The following is a 26,872-nucleotide window of genomic DNA, read 5'->3' as shown; positions in this document are numbered from 1 at the left end:
AGATTAAAGTAGAGAACAAATGGCCCAGGTCATCTTGCTGACACTAAGTGACATAAAAACAATCACAGTGTAATCCACAAAGTAGCAAAGACAGTCCCCAATTCACATGTTATTTAAATGCCCATTTAAGTGGCTAGCCCTGCAAAATCCACAAAGCCCTGCAGAATCTACACTAAAGCTGAAAGCCCTGCAAAAAAGCCCTGCAAAATCTACACTAAAGCTGAAAAAGCCCTGCAAAATCTACACTAAAGCTGAAAAACTTTACATTTACAATGGGGAGGAAAACTTACAACCCTTATAATTACACAGAAAAGAATAAATGCTAACGTTTCAGAAAAAGCAGCTTTAAGAACAGCCACAAGTAAAAGGGACTTCTAGACATTCTTTGTGGAATTTGAACATTTTAGACACTAGTTCTTGGTTATGTCGAATATCACTAAGACTACTCATGTTTATCAGCCATCCTTACAACGTTATTTTATGGGGGTGTGGGAAAGAGACTTATAAAAAGAACAAGGAGAAGCGTGTGCAAGGGAAACTGCCTGCCTGAAATGAAATCAATTTGAGGGAGAGGCACAAAGGGAAAAAAGGGCACAAGGAACACCACCCAAACTCAATCCTCCTGAGATAGACGAAGGAAATTCTGAAGAAACAACATTCAATTCCCTGCATGGACTACCCACTGGGGCCCTCAGACCAAAGCTTGATTGTTGGCAGATATCAGCCAAAGAGTGTTATGCACTGAGGAAGTAGGCAAGGGCTCATATTAAGGTAATATTTAATTTCTGATAAAAGTAAACTTATCTACAGAAAATTATCTCATATTTTTTTATTTAAAATAGAATATTGACTATAAATTATTTTTCCAGATTTGAAAGAAAAATGTTATGGGTTCTATCCCCAATGAAAGCTACACATGAAAATGCTTTAAACTTACTGGGCATTACTGCTTTTGTTTTTGCCCCTCCTTTTCTAAATCCATATACCTAATTTTACTTATTTTTTTTATTTTTTATTTTTTTGCGTTATGCGGGCCTCTCACTGTTGCAGCCTCTCCCGTTGCGGAGCACAGGCTCCGGACGCGCAGGCTCAGCAGCCATGGCTCATGGGCCCAGCCGCTCCGCGGCATGTGGGATCTTCCCAGACCGGGGCATGAACCTGTGTCCCCTGCATCGGCAGGCGGACTCTCAACCACTGCGCCACCAGGGAAGCCCCATATACCTAATTCTAAATTAATGAAAGTTAAATAGCAAGTCCTTTAAAATTAACATAACTAAAAATTTACACCCTGTTTAATAACATTTTACTTAATATACCATATTTGTGATATGCAATAGTAAACAACTCTGTTCCTTTTAATGTTTTCCATGACACTACCTTTAACAAGATCCCCAGATACCACCTAAACATAACCAGCTTTAGTAAAAACACTGAACCTCAGTTTCTGGAAGTTTCCTAGTGCCAAAAAGATCAGAATAGTTTTTTTTTTCCGTGCTAGCTCTTCTCTTCTGTTTATGATTGATACCTAGCCTGTATAAGTTTTACTACAGCTAGCCACTGCTGAAATGTAGGTAAATATACCATGTTACAATTATAAAAGCCAAGCAACGTTATATGACTATTATGCAGGTCAAAAGACAACCATATAAAGAGATATATAGTCTTACTATAACTATAGTTTTAATCTCAATTCTAATATATTCATATAAAAGCTTTATATAATGTGAATATCTTAGACCTTTTGCTTTTATTCATAAAATTTAATGGAAAACAGGATATTTATTAATTTTGACCAAGCCAAAAATAATAGCTATGATACTTTATTTATTTTTTTTTTTTTGGGCTGCGTTGGGTCTTTGTTGCAGCGCGCAGGCTTTCTCTAGCTGTGGCGAGAGGGGGCTACTCTTCATGGGGGTGCACGGGCTTCTCATTGTGGTGGCTTCTCTTGTTGCAGAGCACAGGCTCTAGGCATGCAGGCTTCAGTAGCTACAGCAAGCAGGCTCAGTAGTTGCAGCACATGGGCCCTAGATTGCGCAGGCTTCAGTAGTGGCACGTGGGCTCAGTAGTTGTGGTGCACAGGTGATAGGGTGCGCGGGCTTCAGTAGTTGTGGCTCGCGGGCTCTAGAGTGCAGGCTCAGTAGTTGTGGCGCACGGGCTTAGTTGCTCCATGGCATGTGGGATCTTCCCGGACCAGGGATCAAACCCATGCCCCCTGCATTGGCAGGAGGATTCTTAACCACTGTGCCACCAGGGAAGTCCTATGATACTTTTAAAAGTCTTACCTCTAGAAGTTGAACTATCATGGCTTTTATTTTCACTGAGGATCCGGCATAAATGCAAACTAGAATAAAACAAACAATCTGTATTAATTTCTAATCCTAACATAGATAATCCTTATAGAGCAAATTATATCAACTAAAAATATCTGGAAATGTACCAGATATTTTTAAATCTATTCGTTTATAATTTAAATAAACCTATAAACCCTAATTGGTCAGAACTGGAGGATGCTAGTGAATCAAGTCATTATTTTGAAAACTGGTAAATAAAAGAATGAAAATCAAGCACTTATTCTGCCTTTTGTATATGAACGAATAGTTAATAAGAAATGCCTCTGTTAGTATTTCAGCTAACAAACAAAGGAATGGTAGAATTAGAACAGCACCATTTTAAGGTCCCTAATAAATTAAAGGATCTAGGCATCTATTAATGGCTGTTCACATCACAAAAGACAATCAGATATTATGTGCCTCCTGATCCTGATATACAAGAATACACCACCACCTATGAAGTTGTCTTTAAAGGGGGGGGGGCAATAACTTAAATTCAAACTGTGAGAAACTCTATAGGACAATGGCCCAGTCTCTTCAACAAATATATTACAAGGGAAAATAAAAGATGGTGTGGGATCCTTAGGGTGAAAAAGGCTTAAGAGATGTATCGATCACAGTGTATGGCTCCTTATTTGGATCCTGTTTCAAACAAATATTTTAAAAATTAACATTTATGAGTCAACTGGAATATTTTATAACTTTTTAAACGATAGATGCTGAAATATCTACACATGAAATATTTACTTCAAAAGTATGGGAAAATGGGTAGGGTTATAGATGAAACAAGACTGGTTAGCAGTTGATAAATATTTAAGTTGGTTGATGATTTCATTGGGGAGCTATTATATCTACTTTCTCATCTGAGACTTTTTTCCTATAACAAAGTTTAAAAACAAAAAGTTGAAATTTTTTCATAAAATTAAAAAAAATACTTGTTGTATGGTGAATATTTCTTCACTAATTTAAATACAGCAAAGGATAGATATACAGTATACAGTGAAAAGAGGTATGTTTAATTGGAATTCCAGAAAGAAGAGAGAACAGGGCAAAAGCAGTATTTGAAGAAATAATAGCTAAGAATTCAGTTTTCCAGAACTGAAGTGAAATCCGTATCTGGTTATATCAATAGTAAAACTACAGAAAATCAAAGACAAAATCATTTAAGCACCTGAGGAAAAAAAGGCAATTATTACCTTCATGACTTCTCAACAAGAACACTTGATAGCTGGAAGATACATTCAAGGTGCTAAAACAAAGTACCTGTCAACCTAAAATTCTATACCCAAAAAACACAGTTCCAAGAAAAGACAAAATAAGGACTGAACTTCAGACTAATAAAAATTGAGTTCACATACTAAAAGAAATGCTTGAGGACATTCTTCAGGCGGGATAAAAATGATCCCAGAAAGAACCTTAGAGTTGCAGCAAGAAATGAGGGAAAAAAGTGCTAAGTATATAGGTAATTCTAATTTAATATTAACTGAATAATAATAATAGTGACTTATGGTATTTAAACATGTGTAGTATTAAATATAGAGAGATAGATATATAAATGGAAAAACACTGAAATACATCAAGGCTAACGTGGGTTTATCCCAAATACACAAAGTTGGTTCAAATTAACTCACCACATTAAACTGACTTTTAAAATAACACAATAATTCAGGAATAGGTTCTATTCCTAATTTTCTAAAAGTTCTTTTATGCATAAAAGACATTTGACCAAATTCAACTTCCATTCACTATTTTTTAAAAAGACTTTTAGAAAATCAGGAATAGAAAAAAACTTATAATTTGATAAAGTAGCAGTTCTGATAGTGTGGTTCACAAACCCCTGATCCCCAAGACACTTTCTAGAGCTCTGTAAGCTCAAAACTATATTCATAATAATACTAAGACTTCATTTCCCTTCTTTTGCTGTAATGACATTTGCCCTAATAATTCAAAAGCAAAGGAAGGTTAAGACGGTTAGCACCTTAACATTTATCAAGGCAGTAGCACCAAACTGTCTCATTGAATTCTTCATTATCAAGAAATCAAAGGAAAGAATATAGCCAGTCTCATGTAAGATGTCACCAAACTGTTTCATTATATATTTCATGACCATTCACAAACAAAAGCCAGTTTCACTTAAGAATGTCCTTGATAGGAGTGACCTCAGCAAGATGGCAAAATAGGAAGCCCCAGGCCTTCCTTCCTCCCATAGAAACACAACTCAACAATACACATATCCAATTCCCTTTACGAGAAATTCAGAAACCAGTTAAGAGGCTCCTGCATCCCAGGCGAGGACTAAACCAGCTGCATCAAAGCTCGTAGGAAAACACAACACACTCTTTCACCATAGTCCCTCCTCCTGGCACACCACCACACAACTGGGAGGAAATTCCCAATTCCCAAATTCTCCCTGAGGAGGGAAAGAGGAGACTGGACTATATATACCTCTAACATTCTGATTGGTTGGGGGGGGGGAGTGGGCAACAGCTTGGCAGTCTCTCCCTCAACGGAGAAAAAAGAGTGTCCAATAGCCCAGCCTTTGGGGAGGGGGGACTGCCTGAGAGACTGGTTTCTGTCTAGCCTGACTTAGGGCACTGATGGCACCCAGCATACTCTAGCTGCCTGGGAGCCACTAAGAACAAAAAGAGCTGGGTGCTGTGCTGCTGCTTCACAGGACCCATGGTACAACAGATGGACACCAGAGAATGCAAGAGAGTGCCAGTTTCCGGAAAAAAAGAAACTGGAAAATCCCTCTCATCTGGAATCTACACATGAGTCCAGAGAAGACATATCCAGAGAAAAAAATTGAGAGGCCCCCAGAATCTATAGCCAAGCTGATTGGTAAAGGCCTTCCCCTGTACTAAAGCAGTCCATAAAGACTGGGATAAGAGTGTTTTTTCAAATGCAAGGATACCAACACAAATTACAAAGAACATAAAGAAACAGGTAAAATGGCCCAATACAAGAAACAAAATTAGTCTCCAGAAACTGATCCTAAAGAATTGGAGTCATATGAATTATCTGACAAAGAATTTAAAATAACCATCATAAAAATGCTCAATGAGCTCAGGAAAATGATGCATGAACAAAATGAGAATTTTAACAAAAGGACAGAAAATTTTAAAAGAACCAAATTTTGGAGCTAAAGAATGTAACAACTAAACTGAAAAAGTCACTAGAGAGCATTATGGATAATTCAAGAGCATTATGGATAGTCATATACAAAAGAATGAAATTGGACACTTCTTACATCATATACAAAAATCAACTCAAAATAGATCAAATACATAAAAATAAGACCTGAAACTGTAAAACTCCTAGAAAAAAACACAGGGGGAAAGCCTCATGACATTGGTCTTGGCAATGATTTCTTGGATATGACACCAAAAGCACAATGAAAGCAAAAACAGACAAGTGGGACATCAAACTAAAACTTGTGTGCGCAGCAAAGAAACAATGAACAGAATGAAAAGGCAGGGGACTACCCTGGTGGGCCAGTGGTTAAGACTCCATGCTTCCACTGCAGGGGGCATGGGTTCCAACCCTGGTCAAGGAACTAGGACCCTGCGTGCCACACGGTGCGGCCAAAAAAAAAAAAAAATGAAAAGGCAACCTACGAAATGGAAAAAAAAAATGTTTGCAAACCAGCCATGTATCTGATAAGGGGCTAATATCCAAAATATTTAAGAAACGTCTACATCTCAATAGCAAGAAAAAAAATCTGATTTAAAAATGAGCAAAGAATTTGAATAGACATTTTTCCAAAGAAGACATACCAATGGCCAATAGGTGTATTAAAAGATGCTCAACATCACTTATCATCAGAGAAATGCAAATCAAAACCACAATAAGGCATCACCTCACACTTGTAAGGGTGGTCATTATTAAAAAACCCCAAACAAACAAACAAAAAAACCCAGAAATGACATCTGATAAAGGACTATTATCCAAAATATACGAATAACACTTAAAACTCAACAATAAGAAAACAAACAACCCAATTTAAACATGAGCAAAGACCTTAACTGACACCTCATCAAAGAGGATATACAGATGGCAAATAAGCATATGAAAAGATGTTCCACATCAATATCATCAGGGACATGGAAATTTAAACAATGAGATACCACTACACACCCATCAGAATGGCCAAAATCTGGAACACTGCCAACGACAGATGCTGGTGAGGATGTGGTGCAACGTAACTCTCAATCATCACTGGTGGGAATGAAAAATGGTACAGCCACACTGGAACACAGTTTGGTGGTTTCTTACAAAATTAAACATACTCTTACCTTACAATCCAGCAATCCCACTCTCCTTGATATTTACCCAAAGGAGGTGAAAACTTATGTCCACACAAAAACCTGCACATGGATTTATAGCAGCTTTATTCATGACTGCCAAAACTTGGAAGAAACCAGGATATACTTCAGTAGGTGAATGGATACATAAATTGGTACACTGACCCCATAGAATATTATTCAGCACTAAACAGAAATGAGCTATCAAGACATGAAAAGACATGGAGAAACCTTAAATGAACACTAATAAGTCAAAGAAGCCAATCTGAAAAAACTACATAGTATATGTTTCCAACTAAATGTCATTCTGGAAAAGGCAAAACTATGGAGACAGTAAAAAGTTCAATGGTTGCCAGGGGTTAGGAGGAAGGATGAATAGGCAGAGCACAGAGGATTTTTAGGGCAGTAAAAATACTCTGATACTATAATGATGGATACACATCATTACACCTTTGTCCAAATGCATAGAATGTACAACACCAAGAGTGAACACAGAGGTAAACTTTGAATTTGGGGCAATTATGATCTATCAATGTAGGTTCATCAGTTGTAACAAATGTAACACTCTGGTGGGGGATGTTGATAATGGGGAGGCTGTGCATGTGCGGGGGCAGGGGGTAAGGGAAATTTCTGTAACCTCCTCTCAATTTTTCTGTGAACCTTAAAACACCTGTTTAAAAAAATTAATTCTTTAAAAACCAACAGAAAATAAGTGTTAGGGAGGATATGAAGAAACTGGAAACCCTGTGCACTGTTGGTGGGAATGTAAAATGGTAAACAGTACGGAAGTTCCTCAAAAAATTAAAAATAGAACTATCATACAATCTAGCAATCCCACTTCCAGGTATTTACTCATAAGAGTTGAAAAGAGGATATCAAAGAGGTATTTGCACTCCCATGTTCACTGCAGCATTATTCACAATAGCCAAGAGATAGAAACAACCTAAATGTCCATCAACAGATGAATACATAAAGAAAACATGGTGTATACATACAATGGAACATTACTCAGGCACAAAGAAATCCTGTCATATACAACATGGATGAGCCCAGAAGATAGTATGCTAAGTAAATCAGTCACAGAAGGATAAATATGGCATGATTTTACTTATATGAGGTATCTAAAGTAATCAAGCTCATAGAAGCAAAAAGTAGAATTTCGGTGGTTGCCAGGGGCTAGGGGGAAAGAGAAATGGGAACTTGCTGTTTAATGGGTATAAAACTTCAGTCAAGCAAGATGAAAAAGATCTAAAGATCTGTTGTACTACACTGTGCTCATCGTTAACAATACTGTACTGTACACTTTAAAATGTGTTAAGATTTATCTGTTATGTGTTTGTATCTACAATAAAGAAAATGTCCTTAATGAAGTAGTGAAAATTAATTTTAATAAATCCTAGCCCTGAGAACATGCCTTTTTTAAAAATACATATTTTTAATATTCTATGTGACAAATTGGAAAGTATACATAAAACATTTCTGTCACACACCAAAATACCATGGTTGTCTCCAGGAAAATCACCTATACGACTGTTTGAATTCTGAGCTGAACTAGCTGCTTTTTCACAGAACACCATTTTTACTTGAAAGAAATGACAAACTATGGTTATTCGGATTTGGGTCTTTGGCAGGCATTTTCTCAAAAATGAACCAAGAGAGCCAGTCACTTCAAGAAAAACAACTGAGAGTATGTGTTGCCAATGAGAAAATGTAAGGTTTCAAACAAAAATTAGAATTTTGGAAAACTTTTATCTGGCACCATGGACTTGGCTAGTTCCCAATTCATAAAAACTTTCCCGATAAGTTCAGTGATGATACTAAAGAATGTGGGGGGTTTTTATATTATACAATGTATTGTGTCAATATTTGGAAGTGCTGCATCATTCAGTGAACCAATATTTTCCAAATGACCAATGCATGATGTTGCAAAATAATGCATGGGTAAAAGACAGATTCCAAGTAAAAGAGAGACAATTGGATTTCAATTTAACAAAGTACAAAAAGTACACTGATATGGTTTTGGATTTGGCATTGCAACAAACCATTAACAAACTACCACCTGACAAATTTTGACATGATATCAAAGAATATCTACAATTATCTGAAAAGGTTACTAAAATTCTCCTCCTTTTGCCAACTATTTATGTGTGAGGCTGAACTTTCTTCATATACGTCAACCACAACAATATATTGCAACCCCTACTTCACAGCACACATAAAAATCAACTCCAGTTAGATAAGACTTAAAAAGGGAGAGCAAAATAATGTTTCCAGAAAATCATAGGATAAGTTCATTAACCTGAAAATGGAGAGAAACTAGTAAACCCAAAAAAGTACTAATCAAAAAGTAAAAGATTGATAAATTTAACTACATTAAAATGAACAACTTCTGCTCAACAAAAGTCACCACCATAAGAGTGGAAGTACAAGCCTAAGAATAACAAAAGATATTTGCCACACATACAATGTAACCCACAAAGGGGACAAATACAGACTACAGAAAGAACTCCCACAAATCAATGAAAGAAGTGCAAACAATCCAACAGAAAAATGGGGAAAAGATATAAAGAGGCATTTCACAAAAAACCAGAAATCCAAATGGCCAATAACACAGAAAAAGACGCCTATGCTACTACAAATGAACGCATATGCAAAACAAACAGACTCACAGATATAGAAAACAAACTGTGGTTACCAAAGGGGAGAGGGACGGGGGGCGAGGGAAGGGGGAGACAATTTAGGAGTATGGGATTAACAGATACAAACTAATACGTATAAAATAGATAAGCAACAATGATATACTGTATAGCACAGGGAATTATAGCCATTACCTCATAATAACCTGTAATGGAGTATAATCTGCAAAAATACTGAATCACTATGCTGTATCCCCAAAACTAATATAATATTGTAAATAAACTACACTTCAATTTTAAAAATTGGGAAAAATGCCTATGAAAATATGAGCCCCAAGAAAATAACATTAGATACATATTATATTGACCAAAAATTTACAGTCTGACAATATTAAATGTTAGCCAGGATGTGAAGGTGAACTCTCATACACTGCTGGTGGGAGTATATTTTAAAATAGTTTGGCAGTATCTAGCAGAGCTAAAGTTAATCACAATCTAGAACCTAGCCACACATACAATGTATGTATTCTACAGTTCAGTATATATCCCACAAGAACACATGCTGTGTACACTAAGATACCTGTATAAGAATGGTTCTATTGGCACTGTTGGTAACAGCCAAAAGCTCAAAACAACAAAATTGTTCATTGGTAGCCTAAGAGATAAATTGTGGTATAGTTATACAATGGAGTATCTTTTAACTATGAAAATCAAAGAACTGCAAATACTTGCAAAAATATGAATGATTCCTAAAGACATAATGTTGAGCAAAAGCAGCCAGATACAATAGAATACACCCTCTATGATTCCATTTATATGAAATTCAAGAAGAGCAAACTTAAACTTATTTGGGTAGCAAAACTGTAAATAAAAACTAGAGAAAGCCATAAATGTCAGTTACCACAGGGGAGATAAAGAGGGTGCAATCAGGAAGGGGGATTATGTTGACTAGAGCTGGATATGAGTTACATGGGTGTGCATCTTACAGTGATTCTTTAAGCTCTATTTAGATTTTATGTACTTTTCTGTATTTTTTTAATTTCACATTTCAGAAAAAGAAATATTCTTATTACAAGCTGTACAAAGCTCTAACGAAAAAGAAGAGAACCAATGAATGCGCATGTTTCTCACTCTTTTATGTCTAGCAATGCTCTTTCCATAGTCAATAAAACAAGTAACTTTAAGACTTACAGAATATGCTTATATATCACATCTAAGGTGAAATATGATGCCACATGACAATCATCCACAGAGAGATTATCGACTTTGCAGATTATGCATGCCCTTGCAGTTCACCTCTCTGTGTCTTGATTATTTCAATACTTCATCAGAATGAGCAGGGTACGGTTCAATAAACTTTTCCCAGTCAACAATTCATTTGTAGGTCTCACAAAATTATTTTCAAAACCAAAGAACAAAAATACCTTGCCACTGAAGAACAATTACTAAATTAAATCTGCATAGTTTGAAAATCTCATTTAGTTATTAGTTTTTAACCAATTCCTATTAAAAGAACAAAAAAAAACTTTTCAGACAGCACCTTAGAAATGGTTAAATAAGCTGATTTAAGTTTGACCCCAAGTACTTTCAACTACTTCTGAGAACCAGATAGGCCTTCCAATGTGTTAAGACAGTGGGTAAGCTTTTAATTTCTCAAAATAAGTTAAATCTACCACAAACTTACCTCAGATAAAAAAAAATCAATCTTCATTACATTAGGCAATACAAAAATATCTGCTTCAAGACTATCATCAGAGAATATAACCTAAAAATGTCTGATACTTAGCTCCTTTTTTGTTAAGAGTAAATATATAAGAAGGTGCATCAAGGCTGCTTCAATATTTGCTATAAAGTACTGAAACAATTCCCCCTTGTGGTTCTCACTGTCCCCAGAGGTTCGTTTCCCTTTAGAATGTAGTAGCAGGAAATACTGTATCTTTGACAGAAGAATGCAAGGGACATCAAGTAACTCATCTTTCCCTTCATACCCAGGCTACTAAAAAGCAAGGTCAAATATTCCTTCTTACAATGAATGTGTTTGCTTATTCACATTTTCAATAGCTTCATTTTCTATTTGTTTTAATAAGCTTAATGCAAATGTCTTTTGTTATAATCCTTCCAGTGGGGAGGGGGGAATGTCAGTGTTCCAAATCCCACTTAATCTAATGGTACAGTCATTGTTACATAATTTTTAAAAATCATTGAAATGTAATTTCATCTTGTCAGTCACAAGGCCACAAACATATTCATTAAAGGATGCAGATGATAATGTCATCATGAACTATTAATAAGCATCTCAAAGATTTGCTCAAATTGTGTAAGGAATCACTGATGGGTTATTATGATAAGGCAACTTACTTGTATAACAGATACTTTTATTTCCCTAGTATAAAACACTTCTGCCTTAGTTGTTGGAGGAAGCTAAAAACAATCACTAAGAATTTTCCCCCAATCAGTAGATTTGTCCCAGCTCTTCCCCTAAGTAATTCACTAACAGAAGTATCCTTAAGTATCCTAAGTATCTTTAAGTATCCTTAAAGAAACAATTGTTTCTGAATGTTGGGTGTCTTACTACAGCTCTCATACAGTTTTAGTTCTCTACCCTAAATTTTAAAGGGAGGAAAACAAAACTACCTCCAACAGTTGCCCATTTTAATGTGGTTTTAAAAATAATCAAATATTCTGCCTCGGTACAAATTCAAATGATTATTTTAGTCCTTTAATAACCTCCAAATAATTGAGTTTACCATTTTTTCCACTTTTATAACAGTTTGGTGCTACTGTGGAGATGCTATCTCAGGCCCCTGAGAACAAAGAATATACTTTCTGTCAAATTCCTGTGAATCTTAAACTGAATAAAATGTCTTAAGTTCTTCCAAGAACTTAATGTTATTTTGCAAATACTCTTTAACATGAGTATTTGGCTTTCCGTCTTACTTGGTCCTATTTTCCAGTAAAAAAAAGCACAACACAACCTGCACTACTTGATTATGTTCAACATCTCAAAGTTGGCTCTACATATAAAAAATTGATGTCAATCTGTGCTTCAATTAATTTTTAAAAACAAAACAACAGAAAAGGCTGCATTTTGTTAAGCAAGTGCTACCTCTATTATCATTGATAGAAGAGAGACATAACCCACAAAAATGAATATTGGGACATGTAGTTTTATATTGAAAGATGCATTTAAGAAAATGAAAATATGCACTTATGAGGAGGAAAGGGAACAGGAAATCTTAAAAAAGACAACAGAAGTTCCTGCTCACAAGTACATTAATAGCACTCACACTACCTTAACTAAAGAATAATTTAATTTTTCTAGCAAACAAAGAAAGCAGTAGCCTGGAAAAATGTTCTGATACTGCTATAACATTTTCTGAAGAATGAATTTCTCTTACCAGGGAAATAAGACCAAGACTTATGAACACAGGTCAAATGAGAAAACAAATGCCAAATGAAAAGTAAGACATAAAGAAATGGTTTCAGATAAAGCTTCAGCTGAACTTAGAGCACCTTTTGAAGAAAAAAAAAGACTTAAATACTAACACTGAAGTTTCTTAGAATTATTATTTGCTATAAACTCCCTCCTCCAACTTCCCTCCAAAAAATTCAGGACAGACAACATTTAATGAACATCCAAATGTACTTCCATAAGTTCTGGAATATGTCATCTAGTAGCAGAAGAAGAAAAAGAATGGCACCAAAACATTTGGCGATTAAATTTTAAAACTTTATTTTAACTACCAGTAATTAATAAGGTAACACCCAACAAAAATTTCTAATTGATGTATAATTTTTTTAAAAGAAAGAATTAAGTTCTTTAAACAGACAAATAGATGATATTCAACAAATACAAGTATTTCAAAATTAAACTAAGTATTGACATGAGGCTAACATCTTCAGATTAAGAGCTTGGAATATAAATCCTCCATTAAGGTTGCTTGTGACACAAAGAAATGCTGAGCTCACTGTGTTAATCATGCCTACTAAAAACAAAATTCTCCCCTGGATCTACCAGTACATGCAAGTTTATTAGCTTAATCGTGGCAAACCCTATGCTAATATGAAATCATCAAGAAACTAGAGCTCTAATTCCAAAATTAAAGTGATTAAATCCATATCTTGCATATGTCGCAGAATTTCAAAGAGTTTGTATTAAGATGTGAAACTCTGAAGAGCAGATCTAAGTGTTACTGGAAAGGACAATTATGTTTTGGTAGTCCTCCTCTGTCCTTTTGCTATCTCTTGGAAAAGATCATTTTAAGAATTCTGTAATTTACCATGAAAAACATAATCAGTATCTCTGGAAACAACAGATTAGCTAAGTATGTGATGGACCATTCAGATAGGCAAAATACAGTTTTTCTTTTCTCCCTAGTTACTTAACAAAATTTATTCTTCAAAGCCAAGACTTTCCATCTTAATAGACAGTTGCTTTTCATGAGGCACAATTAAGAATTTGCCCTCTCAAAGTTATAAAATATCCCATACATTGCATATGTTCACTATGCTGCTGAAGTTGACTACAACTCCCAGAATACAGACTTACACTGCTGAGACAGACAAGAAATGAACTAATACCTCATGAAACATATCATGCAGTTTTTTAAAAAGGTAACTTTCAGTCAAGTTAAAGCTCATCTGCTAATTTATCTCATTAAAAAGGAAAAATCCACCCAAGATATAATTTTAAATACTGGTCATACCTTAAAAGCCAAATATATAAATGGATTCATTAATAATTTGGTGGCACTTTTTTTTTAACATTTCCAGCTGCTGGTTTATATTTTAAGAAGCTGTTTTTCAGACAAAAGAAAGGATTTTTTGTAATATATTTATAATACCATTTTTTCTAATAAAATGAAAATGCTAACTCTATCTTTAGCAAGATACAAAAATTCCAAAGTTAGACTATATGCAACAAAGTTTTCAAAGAGGGAAAAGAGGTCCAGTAAATGAAGACTAAGCACTGGATGGTGATTTGTTTGACTATTTCATACATCTAACAACTATTTACACTATTTCATTATTGTCACACAACTCTCTTCATGTAACAGAACAGAGTTATAAAACTGACTAAACTGATCTGGATCTACTATAGTTCAAACTACATTCCACAAGCCATGCACTAACTACATAAACGTTAAGTCCTAATAGCAGTTTTGAAGCAGCTCTTCAAACACAGAAATTATGATGGGTAGCATGGATCATGTAAATATACATAAAGTGAATCCAAAATTCCATTTTGACTAGGTATTTCGACTTCCTACATGACTTTTTCTCCAACCACTGCCAGTCAGAAGCCAAGCAGAATTTCCTACCCTGAATACCACTCATTCTAAGGTGGGAGTCATAGTAAAACTGTCAAAAACAGTTAGCTAGAAGGAGGAAGCTGAGCAATCTACAGATGACAGTCCCTAAATAACTGTTGGCTTTAAAAGTAAACAAAACAACAATGAACTGACTTATCCGTTTTGGGGGGTTATCCTAATCGAATATAGATGAAAATGATGGTTTGGTTTGGTAACTTCCCATCCTGCCTTCCTTGCACACAAGAGACTTAATAGCTATTTGTTAACTAGCAAGTACAAGGATTTGGAAAATGTTCCTAACAGTTAAAAATGAATGCTTATCAAACAGACTTCTCTGGCAGTTAACAAAATAAGCTCTCTAAGCATATGCTAGAAAGGCTATGGGGGGTGGGGGAAGGACGGGGACGGGAGGGTTGAACCAAAAGAAAACGTGAGACAGTCCCCACTCTTCAAGGGTCTCTCAATTCGTTAGAGTACAAGAGTATACATGAAAGAGTCAGAGACTAATTAATTGCTAACCTGAGTGGTACAGACTTTAAGTGTAAGAGCTGTCCAAAGAAGTTTAAATATCTAAAGATTGGAATAATAATATTACTTTTAATAGCTATCACTTGAGTACTTACTATAAGGCAAGTGCTTTACAGGCGTTATTTAGTCTTCACAACAATGCTTTGAGTACTTATTATTCCCAATTTACTCAAGGGGAAACGGTCAAAGTGGTTAAGGAACTTACCCAAGGTCACTCGGCTAGTTAAGTGGCTAAAACTGCCGCTTACCCAGGCAATCCAAGTCTAGCGCTCACACTAAGACTTCATAAGGCAGCGCGAGCGCGGCAGCGGGGTGGGGAGGGCCATATAGGCCGGCGCTATTACACGCGCAAGATCGGCCGACGCATTCCCCACGTTTCGTTCCAAGTAACGAAGTTTCAAAGATCCGTATCTCGCGCCAGCAACCGTAAACTGACTACGGGGATCGGCGCGCAACCACGGCAAAAACGGCTAACAGGAGTTAATCTAAGACGGGGCTGAGCTTTAATTAATAAAGCGATTCAGAGGAAAAAAATTGCAGTAAGTTATTTGTTTTAAAATCTGGGGTTTGTTCCGCCGCTTAAGAGAATTTTCCCCCCGAGACAGGGAGAGCTGAAATTCGGGGCAAGGAAACCGCGGTTATAGCAAATTACTGTTTTCTGTATTACTGAAAGGAAAAAAAAAAAAAAACCCAAGTTTTGGGTCTACAGGAAACGCGTTATTCTAGGTACACGAGAACCTTGGAGAGTTGCCAAAATTAGTTGCAGTCCCAGGACAAAATGGGGTTTAGGAACATTTAATGATGAAAGTTGATTCCAACCCGAAACGGCTCTAAGGTGAAAAGACGGAGCAAAGAAATGCCGGTAGGTCTTCGGGGAAAGCGGCAATCCTTGCTACACTTCGCCCACGGGCAGCGGCGCCGCGCGAGGCCGGGACAGTCCGAGAGACAGCTCCCGGAGAGGACGAGAGGTGCCAAGCGGGGTTCTTCCCGAAGCCCCGGGCTTCGCGGCGGCGGGCGGAGAGGAGGGGAGGGAGTCCGGGACGGTTCGGACTTCGGGCAGAGGAGGCGCCGGGCTCCAAACTGCGGAGTCGAACGGGTGCAGAGTAAAGAAATGGGACAGACTGAAACTCCGAACCCTCCCGGCGCGGCCCCGTGAAGAGAAAGGAGCCAAGTGAGCTCAAGCGATGAGGGGGACAAAAAGAGACGGAACGAAAGCGCAGGGACCCGTAGGGACAAAACGAGAGTTCCGCTAAGAGGCTAAAAAAGACAAGCTCCGGCGGGCAGCGGGGCTTTCTGGGAAGCCGGGGAAGGCAGGAGGTCGGCGGCGACTACCAGCACCTCTCATCCCCGAGTTCGAAACTCCTAGACAACCATCCACACCCGCCACCCGGATGGGGGAGGGGACACCTCTTCCCCACCACCACCTCCCCACAAATATGAGAGCAAGGCTGACGCCCGAGCCCAGCCCGGCCGTGCGTCCGCCTCCAGCCCGGACACTCACAATTCGCCTCTCCCTGATTTCTCCCAGTTCTTTATCCACTCTACGGGAACCAAGACAGTCGCGGCCGCCATCTTCCCCTCACTAGTAGCAGAAACCCGGATGTGTAGCACGCGAGCGAGGGGTCAAAGGGGAGCACCGCCCACGAGGAATGCCGGGAGTCGCGAGTTCGGTTTTCGATTTCCCGCCCCACTTTCCACCCCACCCTGCGGAAGGCCGAGGCCCTGTTGCTAACCAGGTGGCTGGGACCCGTGGGTCCCATCGCAGAGTGACTACGCTGGCCGGGCCCTCTGCAAACCTTGCCCCCCCTTCCCTTTAGAACAGGAAAAATGCCATCCCCAGGCCAACTCGTAGCCTTTATCTTCTTCCGTAGCATCTACTCCAGACCGCTAATTCAAAATTGTGTTTTTTAAAGCACCTAATATGTGCTAGACACTGGGGACAGAGAAATAATAAGCCATGATGCCTACCCTCAACGAGCTCAGTCCGTGGGGAAGACAAACATATAAACAGATCAATTACAATACACCCCGCTGAGATCAAAGAAATTGGGGAAGAGGCAGCCGATTACTGTGTGCCAGGCATTCTGCTAATCCGAAGGATACAATCTTACGAGAAAGATAAATCGGCCCTGGGAAACGCTTGCAACCATCAGGGCTGACAGCTACTGTGTCTGCGGCTGTCATTGTAACCTTAGGCAAAACTAGGGGGCGCAAGTATGAAGAGAAACGAGTTGTTTACACTACATAGTCTGAAAGTATCTCCCGACGAGATAACTTCGTATTTCAAAGGGCGAAATAGAAACTTTACGGTCGGAGAACATGGCCGACACCCTCCTAACTCTGATGAATATAAGCATCCTTATGTATTAAACAAATAGGCGTCATATGCCTCCTGATGAGGTGCTAAGAAAAACACTAACCAATTTTGTAGTATTCATCATGCCAAAATTCGCATAACCTGAATTTAATCACGAGGGAACATCAGACAAGCCCATATTAAGAGACAGTCTACAAAATTACTGGCTTGCACTCTTCAAAATCATCAAGGTCACTAAAGACAAAGAGAGATTGAGGAACTCTTCCAGATTAATGAAAACAACAGAACAACTGATCCCCAGCCAGAAAAAAAAAATTTTTTTTTATTTTGCTGAAAAGGGCATTCTTGGGACAGTTGACCAAATTTGAATATCTGTAGATTAAGTAATAATATTGTATCAATGTTAATTTCTTGAGTTTAATACTCGTTTTGTGGTTATGTGAAAGTCCTTATTTAAGAAAATATGAAGTATTTAGAGATAATGGTGAACCATGTTGCAACTTTAAAATATTTCAGAAAAAAACGATAGGATGATGAGGCAAATGTAAAATATTAACATTTTAGGAATCTGGGTGAAGGACTGACAGATTCTCTGTTCTATTTGTGCAACTTTTCAAAATAAAGAGGTTTTAAAAATACATGTTTGGCTGAAAATTTAGAAAATACAGACAAATGAAATGAAGAAATCCTACCACACATATATTAATGTATGAACTTTAGAACTAATATCTAAATTTGGCAAGTTTTACCAAATGGACCAGGTTTATTTGCATTGAAAAACTGTTCAGGGGATAGGCTGTATTTAGAATCAGTTGGGGAAAATGCTACATTGTTTATGATTGTTTTTCATCAGCTATATCTAGTCTAATGTCCTGTCTGATTCTGAAATTCTAAAGCCACCCATTAGAAAATATACACCGTTCAGTTTCAGTGACATCTCAAAAAAAATCTTTTGCCACTTCAAGGAGGTTCAGAGATATGAGTTCCCTCTGATCTTTTCATTTTTCTTATTATGAAATATTTTTAAAGTGAACAGAATGGTATAGCGAATCTTCATTGTACCATCATCCTCCCTAAAGAGTTTGAAATCATTGTTACAGGATGGCCTCTGTGATACAAGAAGAACTATCCTGATGCTTATGTATACTTCACTGTATAATCTACAGCAGTGAGCACTATCCACATTTGGGATCAGATAATTCTTTGCAGAAGGCAGGGGGAATCCAGTGCACTGTAGGATGTTTAGCAACATCCCTGGCCTGGACCCACTAGATGTCGGTAGCACCTCCCACACCAGTTGTTACAACAGTATCTCCAGACATTGCTAAATGTCTCCTGGAGTGTAAAATAGCCCCCTGTTGAGAGCTAGTGAGCTATAATATTCTGCTGTATTGTGGCTTACCTTGCCACTGTATCACAGTGATTTCTTCTTCCAAACACTGAACTGTGTGCAGTATGCATGCTACTCAGTATGCCACAAATGTGGTATGACCTGACTGCAGTGATGCCCTTTGAGGCCTTGCTCTTCCCCTCTCCCAGAGCCTGCAGAACTATTTTTACATGGTATGATAACTCCTTTAGGAATTGCTCACAGCTAATTGCTTTTTGCTCCATAAGATTGCAAAGCTATCATATCTTTCGCATCCTTGTTGGCTTGCCTTTTCTTTGCTATCAGCATCTGGTATTGTCTCAGCAGCTGGGGGTACTGTTCCCTGATGATTTCACTGGCTCACAGGTACCAAAGGACTAGGCAGGGACTGAGGTCTGTGGTGAAGGCTAGGGATTGGGTAGTTTCAATATTGACAGCCTGATGCATGGAGTGATTGGTTGATTCTAGGTAATTGTAAGGTCAAGCAATCTTTTTATTATCTCAGTGACAACAGATAATGGGACCAAGAAGGAAGCACATAATAGCAAAACAAGACAAAATAAATAAAATAAATAATGAATGCGAAAGCCGTACATTTTGTGGGACTGTCCCGTGAATGCTGAGTATTGGTAATGGGTTTTTATTAACCAAAGACTTAGTTATGTTAAATATACATATTAAATTTCTACGATAACCACTACAAATATATAAGGATATTATATATCTTCCAAACTATCTGAGGGGGAAAAAAATTGAAAGAGAAAGAGGAAAAAAATCAATCCCAAAAAGGCAAGAAAGGTAGGGAAATTTTTTGGAAAAGCGGAACAGAGAGAATAGAGGAAGAAGTTTAAACCTACCAATTTAAATTTAAATATATCAAAAATTGCATAAAATGTAAATGAACTAAATGCTCCAGTTAAAAGTAAAGATTATCAGTCTGGGTTTAAAGAAGGCTAGCTATTTTTAAGAGACATCTCTAAAACACAGGGACACAGAAAGTTTGAAAGTAAAAACAATGGGGAAAATACACCAGGCAAATACTAAGATCAACAAAAATTAAGTTGTTATAGCTAGATTAATATCAGGCAAACTAGACTTTACGGGAGGAAAAAATTACCAAATTTAAAGACGGTTACCATATATTGATAAAAATTTCAATTCACCAAGAAAATGTAACCATTCTAATCTTGAATGTAATCAACCACTTTGAAATATATGAAGCATATAACAGAACTACAAAGAGAAATAGACAAATCCACTACCACAGTGAGTCTTTAATTCATCTCTCCTAGATATTGATAGATGAAACAGACAAAAAAGAATCCGTAAAGATGTAGAAAATTTGAACATCAAACGAACAAGTTTGATCTAGTAGATATACATAGAACGCTGTACCTAGCAACTGGAAAATAAATATCCTTTATAATAACACATGAATGGGGCACCATGTACAGATTGCACACTGATCAAAACACCTAGCCAGAGGGACAAGTGGGGATCAAAAATTTATCCCATGCTCCACTTGCCAGACCACATGCTCAGGTGTGCTGCTGTATCTACCTGGAAGAAAGGGCACAGTTTCCTAATTCACATAAAGGCAATGTGTCATCGAGTGGTGGTCCAGCACACGGAACATTTATGAAAGTTAAACATATACTAGATTTAAAAAAGCAAATGACAACAAATTTTAAATAATTCGTCTCATATAGTTCACATTTACTGACCACAATGCAATTAAATTGGAAATCAATAACAAAAAGATAAAGAAAACCCCTATGTTTGAAAATGTAAAAACAAACTTTGAAGTAAATCACAGGTCAAGGAAAAAAGTCATACTAAAAATTAGAAAATATTTAGAACAGAGCAATAATGAAAATATTACATATCAAAACTAATGAAAAAATGATGCATTGCAGCTAAAGTGGTATTTAGAAAGAAATTTATGCTCTTCAACCTTTGTATTATTAAAGAAACAAGACTGGAAATTAAAAAGCTAAGCATCTAATTTAAGAAGTTCCAAAAAACAATACAGAATAAATGAAAGAAAGCAGAAATAATGACATTTTTAAATAGAAAATATTAATCAAAAGAAACTATCCAAAAGAAAATCAATAGAACCTAAAATTGTTTGGTTGAAAAGTCTAATAAGACTGACAAACCTCTGGCAAGAACTGATTATAAATAAAAGAGAGAGAGGTACATATAAACAAATATTAGGGATTGTATCAGTTGGGCTCATGACAGGAGACAGATGACATACTCATAGGGGATAATTAAAGAGAGTTTAATAAAGGAACCATGCACAGGAGTGTGGGCAGGATTAAGGAAAACCAAAAATGGATGGTGAAGCACCTCAGGGCCAGCGATACTGAGAGACATTAGCAGCCCTAAGCCTGAGGAGGCAAGTGGAGGGAGTGGTTCCCAAAAACTAAGGAAATAAGGAAAAATGAAATAATAAGGAAAGGAACATTCAACAGGAACTGTGGCCTTCTGTAGAAGAATAACTGCCAACTCACATCCCAGCAGGGAGGAGGCTGGGGAATAAATGCCCTGACCTTTCTCTCCTTTTACCATTTTATCTCCTGCTGATACCTCCCATTGGCTGATGACTACTGCAAGCCATAATTCAAGGGAGCCTGGAAAATGCATTTAGTATGGGTCAGGGGACAGAGCAGGATGGAGAAGGATAGAAAGTGGATTTTGAAAGGGAAAATAGAATTTCCGGCACTGACCATTTCTTTTGCCCCTCCACACCACTCTTGCCCTTTGTCCAGATGAAAAACCCATGCCCTCAAAAGAAATGTACAAAGCCCCATCAGCTACTGTATCAGTGCAGGGTGATGTCGATTCATTCATACTCCTACATGAAATCTAAAATATTAGCCACCACCAGTGCTTTGCATATAAAGTAGAAGAGAAAACATAGCTGCTGTAGCCCCTGCTTCTGTGGCTGGAAGCGAGCTCTAAGTTGATAATCATAGCCTCCTTTTTCTGCCACCCACTCCATGTTTCCCTTGCCCTCTGTCAGCATCTCAGTAGGACAGGATACATTACCTGGTGGAGTGACCTAAACCTTCATCTCCACAGGATCTGAATTCTTATAATCTTAGCTTGACTGAGTTACCAGTTTTCATTGGCCAAGGGAGTGATACGAGGCACTCCAGTGAAGCCCCTAGGTTCTAGACATAGTCATCCTTGCCTCCGTTGTGTAGCAGCGACCTAATTTGCCTTTGGTAATCAGGATAGACCACCCTGGTCTATAAAGTGACCCCCTGTCTGCCTGTTAGTTCAAAAACACGAGGAACACAAAATGGCCAGAGAGCAGTATCAACTTCTAAAACATAGGAATCCTGGTGGAAGTAATTCTCCCTTGGGCATTAGAACCTCTTAACCCACTGAGTCCAAGATGTAGGGATGGGAAGCAAATATTTCTCCAGTGAGAGGGGTCATTCCCACCTCTACCTCTTGAATCCTGGACCCATACCTTCTGGCTACAAGGGAGATGATGTGATACATTGGCCACTGGTTTGAAGCATATACTAGGTTCTATAGGACACTACCCCAAACTTGCAAGCTGTGGTGCCATAACTGAGCCTTCAGCAGGAAATTTCATCACTCTATCAAGCCAGTGGTTTCTGGGTGATGGGACATGTGATAAGACCAATGAATTCCATAGAGATGAGCCTATCGCCACACTTCCTTTATGCTGAACTGAGTTCCTTTGTTGGAAGCAACTTAGGTGGGATACTATGGTGATGAATCAGGCATCCTGTGAGTCCGCATGGTGGTGCTGGCAGAAGCACTGCAAGCATGAAAAGTAAATCCATATTCAGAATATGCCTCTATTCCTGTGAAGACACTGGCTTTTTCCTCAGTGATGGAAGGGGTTCAGTGTAACCAATCTGCCAACAGATGACTATCTGGTCCTCCTGGGGAATGGTGCCAGGTTGGTGCCTCAGTGTTTGGTCTGCTGATAAGCAGGTTGCCAATTCAAAGTGGTGTTAGACACATCAGCATTGGTGAGGGAAGACCCTCTACATATCCCCCATCCCAGCTGCCGTGGCCATTTTGTACATGGGCCAACTAAGCCAGCACTAGGGCAGCTGAAGGAAGAGGCTAACATCAACAGAAAAGTTCATCTTATCCACCAACCTCTTTACTAGGCCTACCTATCACAAATTTCGATCCTTTTCTTTCCACACGCTTCACCATCCAGCCAATTCGTTAGCCTCTGCCCTTGAATCAATCCGCACCAGTTTATTAGGGCATTTCTCTCTCCACCAAATAGACAATCAGATGTAGTACTTGGGAGGATTTTCCTTTACCTCTGTTTTTAGGGGCCATCTCTGAGTAGTGCTGTCAGACAACTGTGTCCCACCTCTGCCAGGTGCCAGCCTACCATGGAGACCCATGTATAAACCCTTGGGCCTACATTTTCTTGTTCTGCTAAATGATCATAGAGAACTCTCCTTGAGGCCGTATGTGAGGGCTGATGGAGAGGAAACTATGCAGTAGGAGCAAACACCATGAGCGTCTGAGCCACTTCCTCATTCACTTTACTTTTACCTGCTAGGATCTGATTTCATACACAATTTCCATTTAACAGTGGAATGCTGCTGCACATGACTATGTGATGATTGAGTGAATTAGAAAACACACAGTTCATAATGGGCAGTTCAAGTCACATAGTCTCTTGGTGTCCTATGGTCAGGAATTCAATGACTACCAGGGCCTAGTAGCAATCTAGACATTACCTTTCAAATGGAGAATAATTGTCAAGTAGGGAAAGCATGGCCTTACTTAGATACCCTAAGGGTCTATACTGTGCCGCTTCTAGAACAGAGAGCTTCCAGAACATCTCTGCCACAAACTCCTCCAAAACCGTTGGGTCTGCAGAGTCCTAAGGCCCAGGTAACAGGACAGCATGCACTGAAACCTGGATCTGCTGCAGTAGCTTTTCTTGCTTCAGATCCCACTCGAAATTGGCAGCCTTACAGGTTGCTCAGTAAATGGGTCAGAGCAGCATGCCCAAATATGGTATACGTTGCCTCTGAAGTCCAAAGGGGTCCACCAAGTATTGGTTTCCTTCTTTGTAGTGGGTTGTACAAGGAAAAAACAACTTATCTCCTTAGAAGAGAGAGCCTGACATTGCCTGGATCACTGGACCCCTAAAAATGTCATCCATGTAGCAGGCCCATGAAATTTCATGGGGGTTATCTCCTATCCTCTGGCCATAAGGCATCTAGGGTGCTTGATTCTTACTGCCCCTCAGATTCATTAGCATAATGCCATCAATGTAATGGACCAGCATTATGTCTGTGGGATAAAAAGACAACCAACTTCCTTCTGGAGAAGATTATGACAGAAAACAGCATAATTTGAGATAGCCCTGAGGTAAGAGTGAGAGCAAACTATGTCTGATTATCTCTACTGATAATATTTGCTAAGGCAACAAGTGCCAGAAGCTGTGTCGATGTGCTCCAGTAAAAATACCATAGTGGGAAACACAGTTGTGATTGGTGTCGCTACCTGATTAAATTAACAATAACCCAGCATCCCACAAAACTTATATGGCTTTTCCCACAGGCCAAACAGGCAAGTTATACAGGGGCATGTGGTTGGAATCATCACACTTCCAATTTTCAAGTCCTTGGTGGTGGCTCTAGTCTTTTCAGTTGTACCAGGAATTCAGTATTGCTTTCGTTTACTTTCTTAGCAGTAGGGGTGAAAGGAGGGGAAAGTACACTTCCAGGGGATGCTACTTGACCCTTCCTATCATAAAGCCCTCCCTCCATGGATCAGCAGGTCAGAAAAAACGTGTGGTAATTCTGCTGAGATTCCCACTGAAACGAGCTCAGACCAAGACTTAATTTATCACCCATCTCCATATGTCCCCACTCTGGAGATGGACCACAGTAGCATACTGGGCCTCCAAGAATTAGCCTGAAATCAGAGCCAGAATCTGATAATCTTCAGAAGATTCTGGATATTTCCTTTTCCCTGGTCATGGTCCCAGTCTGAGGAAGGACTTGGAAGATGTGCAGATTATATCTGTGACAGCATAGCAGCAGGGTCCTTTCTCAAAGAGATCTGGCCTCCCCCTTAATCAAGGGGCTCCAGATCTGTGAACTGGCTTAGTAGATCCGGGAACATAGTAAAAGTTAAGGAGTCTGCAAAATTTCTGCCCATCAGAACTAGAACTTTTTGGACTTCCCGGCTGGAGCAAGGGTTAAGAATCCACCTGCCAAGGCAGGGGACATGGGTTTGAGCCCTGGTCCAGGAAGATCCCACATGCCGCGGAGCAACTAAGCCCGTGCACCACAACTACTGAGCCTGCACTCTAGAGCCAGAGAGCCACAACTACTGAGCCTCCATGCCACAACTACTGAAGCCCATGCGACTAGAGCCCATGCTCCGCAACAAGAGAAGCCACCGCATTGAGAAGCCCGCACACCGCAACGAAGAGTAGCCCCTGTTCGCCTCAACTAGAGAAAGCCTGCGAGCAGTGATGAAGACCCAACACAGCCAAAAATAAAATAATTTATTTTTTAAAAAAACTAGAATTTTTTTTTGCTTCTGTAGGTCACATCTATTTCATCCCTAGGGAAATCCATAAACAATCATCCACTCCAACAGATGAATGTCAAAACACTCTGACAACATTCTATTCTTGTGCTTTATTATGTTAATTGCACCCACCTTAGCTCTGCCTGTTAAGTGCCATGACTTGCACTCTACCACTTAGACCCTATTATTCCTACAGAAATCAGGGAGCCCAGTTCCACTGAAGCATCTCTCGCCATCATCTCTGACCTACAGAGGATATTCCACGGAGCCAGTGCTCCTCTCATCAATGTATACCTTGAGGCTTAGTGTAGAGTGTCCTCCCAGTAGGGTGACAAACTTGTCCCAATTTTCCTGGGACTGTCACGGTTTTAAAACTGAAAATCTAGGACTTCCCCAGCGGTCCAGTGATTAAGACTTCACGCTTCCAATGCAGGGGACACGGGCTCGATCCCTGGTCGGAGAACTAAGATCCCACATGTCATGTGGCACAGCCAAAAAAAAACCCTGAAAATCCTACAACCCAGAAAACTCTACTGCATAGTCCTCCCTATGAGTGTAGTCGGTGGTAGGCAAGGCACTGATCAGGTCACCCGTAATAGATACGCTTCAACATTCCCTTCTCCATGGGCATTACAGGCTATACTAAAATCTAACGATTCTTATGGGAGTGCAGGCAATGAAGTGTTGTGCGAGTTGGTCCTAAAGAGAATCAGCGTTCCTTGTGAGGCAAACACCCCAGTGGAAATCACAAAAAGGTTTTTATGCAGAGGAAGGCTGGTACTGTTAGACAAGGAAGAGAGGACTGCTTCCACTGGCAAGGAAAGTTCAAAGGGACTTGGAGTCTGCATTTTTCTCAGCTTCATCTGTTTATACTCAAATATTTCCATCCAATGTGTTAGGCTCCTGTTCTTTCCCCAGGAGTGCCAGTAACTTAGCCTCGGAGTCCTAGCAAGGCTGTAACTTTAATTGATGCTATAGCTCTCCAACATTTATAATCAGTCCCTGAGTATGATCTTCATATCCGTCCTGCAGCTCCAGGAGAATAAAGACTACTTTAATGGTGGCATTGGGCTCTTTCATTTTCCACTATGATCTGAGTTGTGCATTCAAGGCTTTTCATTTGTGCTCTTTTCTGTGTAAGCTCTCTATGAGCATCAGAAGAAGTTAGCCCTAGCCACATCCATTGCAATCATCATTGTCACCATGGGGACTAAGTGCTCTAGCCACTTGATTTCCGAAAGCTTTGCCCTCCACTTGTATTTCATTTCAAGCCACCGTGGGTGATAATTTGAGTAATCATCATTCAGTGCATGCCACGCATTACAAGTGCCCTATTTCTCTCTAGAAAAGAAGTTGTCACAGATTGCATTCTAATTCTAACCGAGTTAGGCGTGCAAATGGTTTACTGGAGAGTGAAACCTGTAAGGGAAATGAGGAGGCAGTAGAATTAGGCAGAGGCAGTACAGGCAGGCAAGGCAAACCCAAATGCAGAGTATGTATTGAGTCCAT

General features: G+C 38.9%; 1 protein-coding gene across 10 annotated transcripts in view; it reads right to left on the bottom strand.

Annotated features, from left to right (window-relative positions):
- THOC2 (THO complex subunit 2) overlaps positions 1-16,761 on the bottom strand; it is a 103,429-nt gene extending 86,668 nt beyond the window's left edge. For all 10 annotated transcript variants that reach the window (XR_010939998.1, XM_067723313.1, XM_067723315.1 and 7 more), the window contains exons 1-2: positions 16,612-16,761; positions 2,283-2,341 (exon numbers count right to left, since the gene is read on the bottom strand). Coding sequence is in view for 9 of the 10 variants with exons in the window: in XM_067723313.1 (XP_067579414.1) it covers positions 2,283-2,341; positions 16,612-16,682 (130 nt within the window). In the remaining variant the exon portion in view is untranslated. The remainder of the gene's footprint in view (positions 1-2,282; positions 2,342-16,611) is intronic.
- Positions 16,762-26,872: the final 10,111 nt, after the last annotated feature.

This window comes from Pseudorca crassidens, chromosome X (genome assembly GCF_039906515.1).
Source record: "Pseudorca crassidens isolate mPseCra1 chromosome X, mPseCra1.hap1, whole genome shotgun sequence".
In the NCBI taxonomy this organism is placed as follows: Eukaryota; Metazoa; Chordata; class Mammalia; order Artiodactyla; family Delphinidae; genus Pseudorca; species Pseudorca crassidens.
This window is presented reverse-complemented; position numbering and strand designations above follow the sequence as displayed.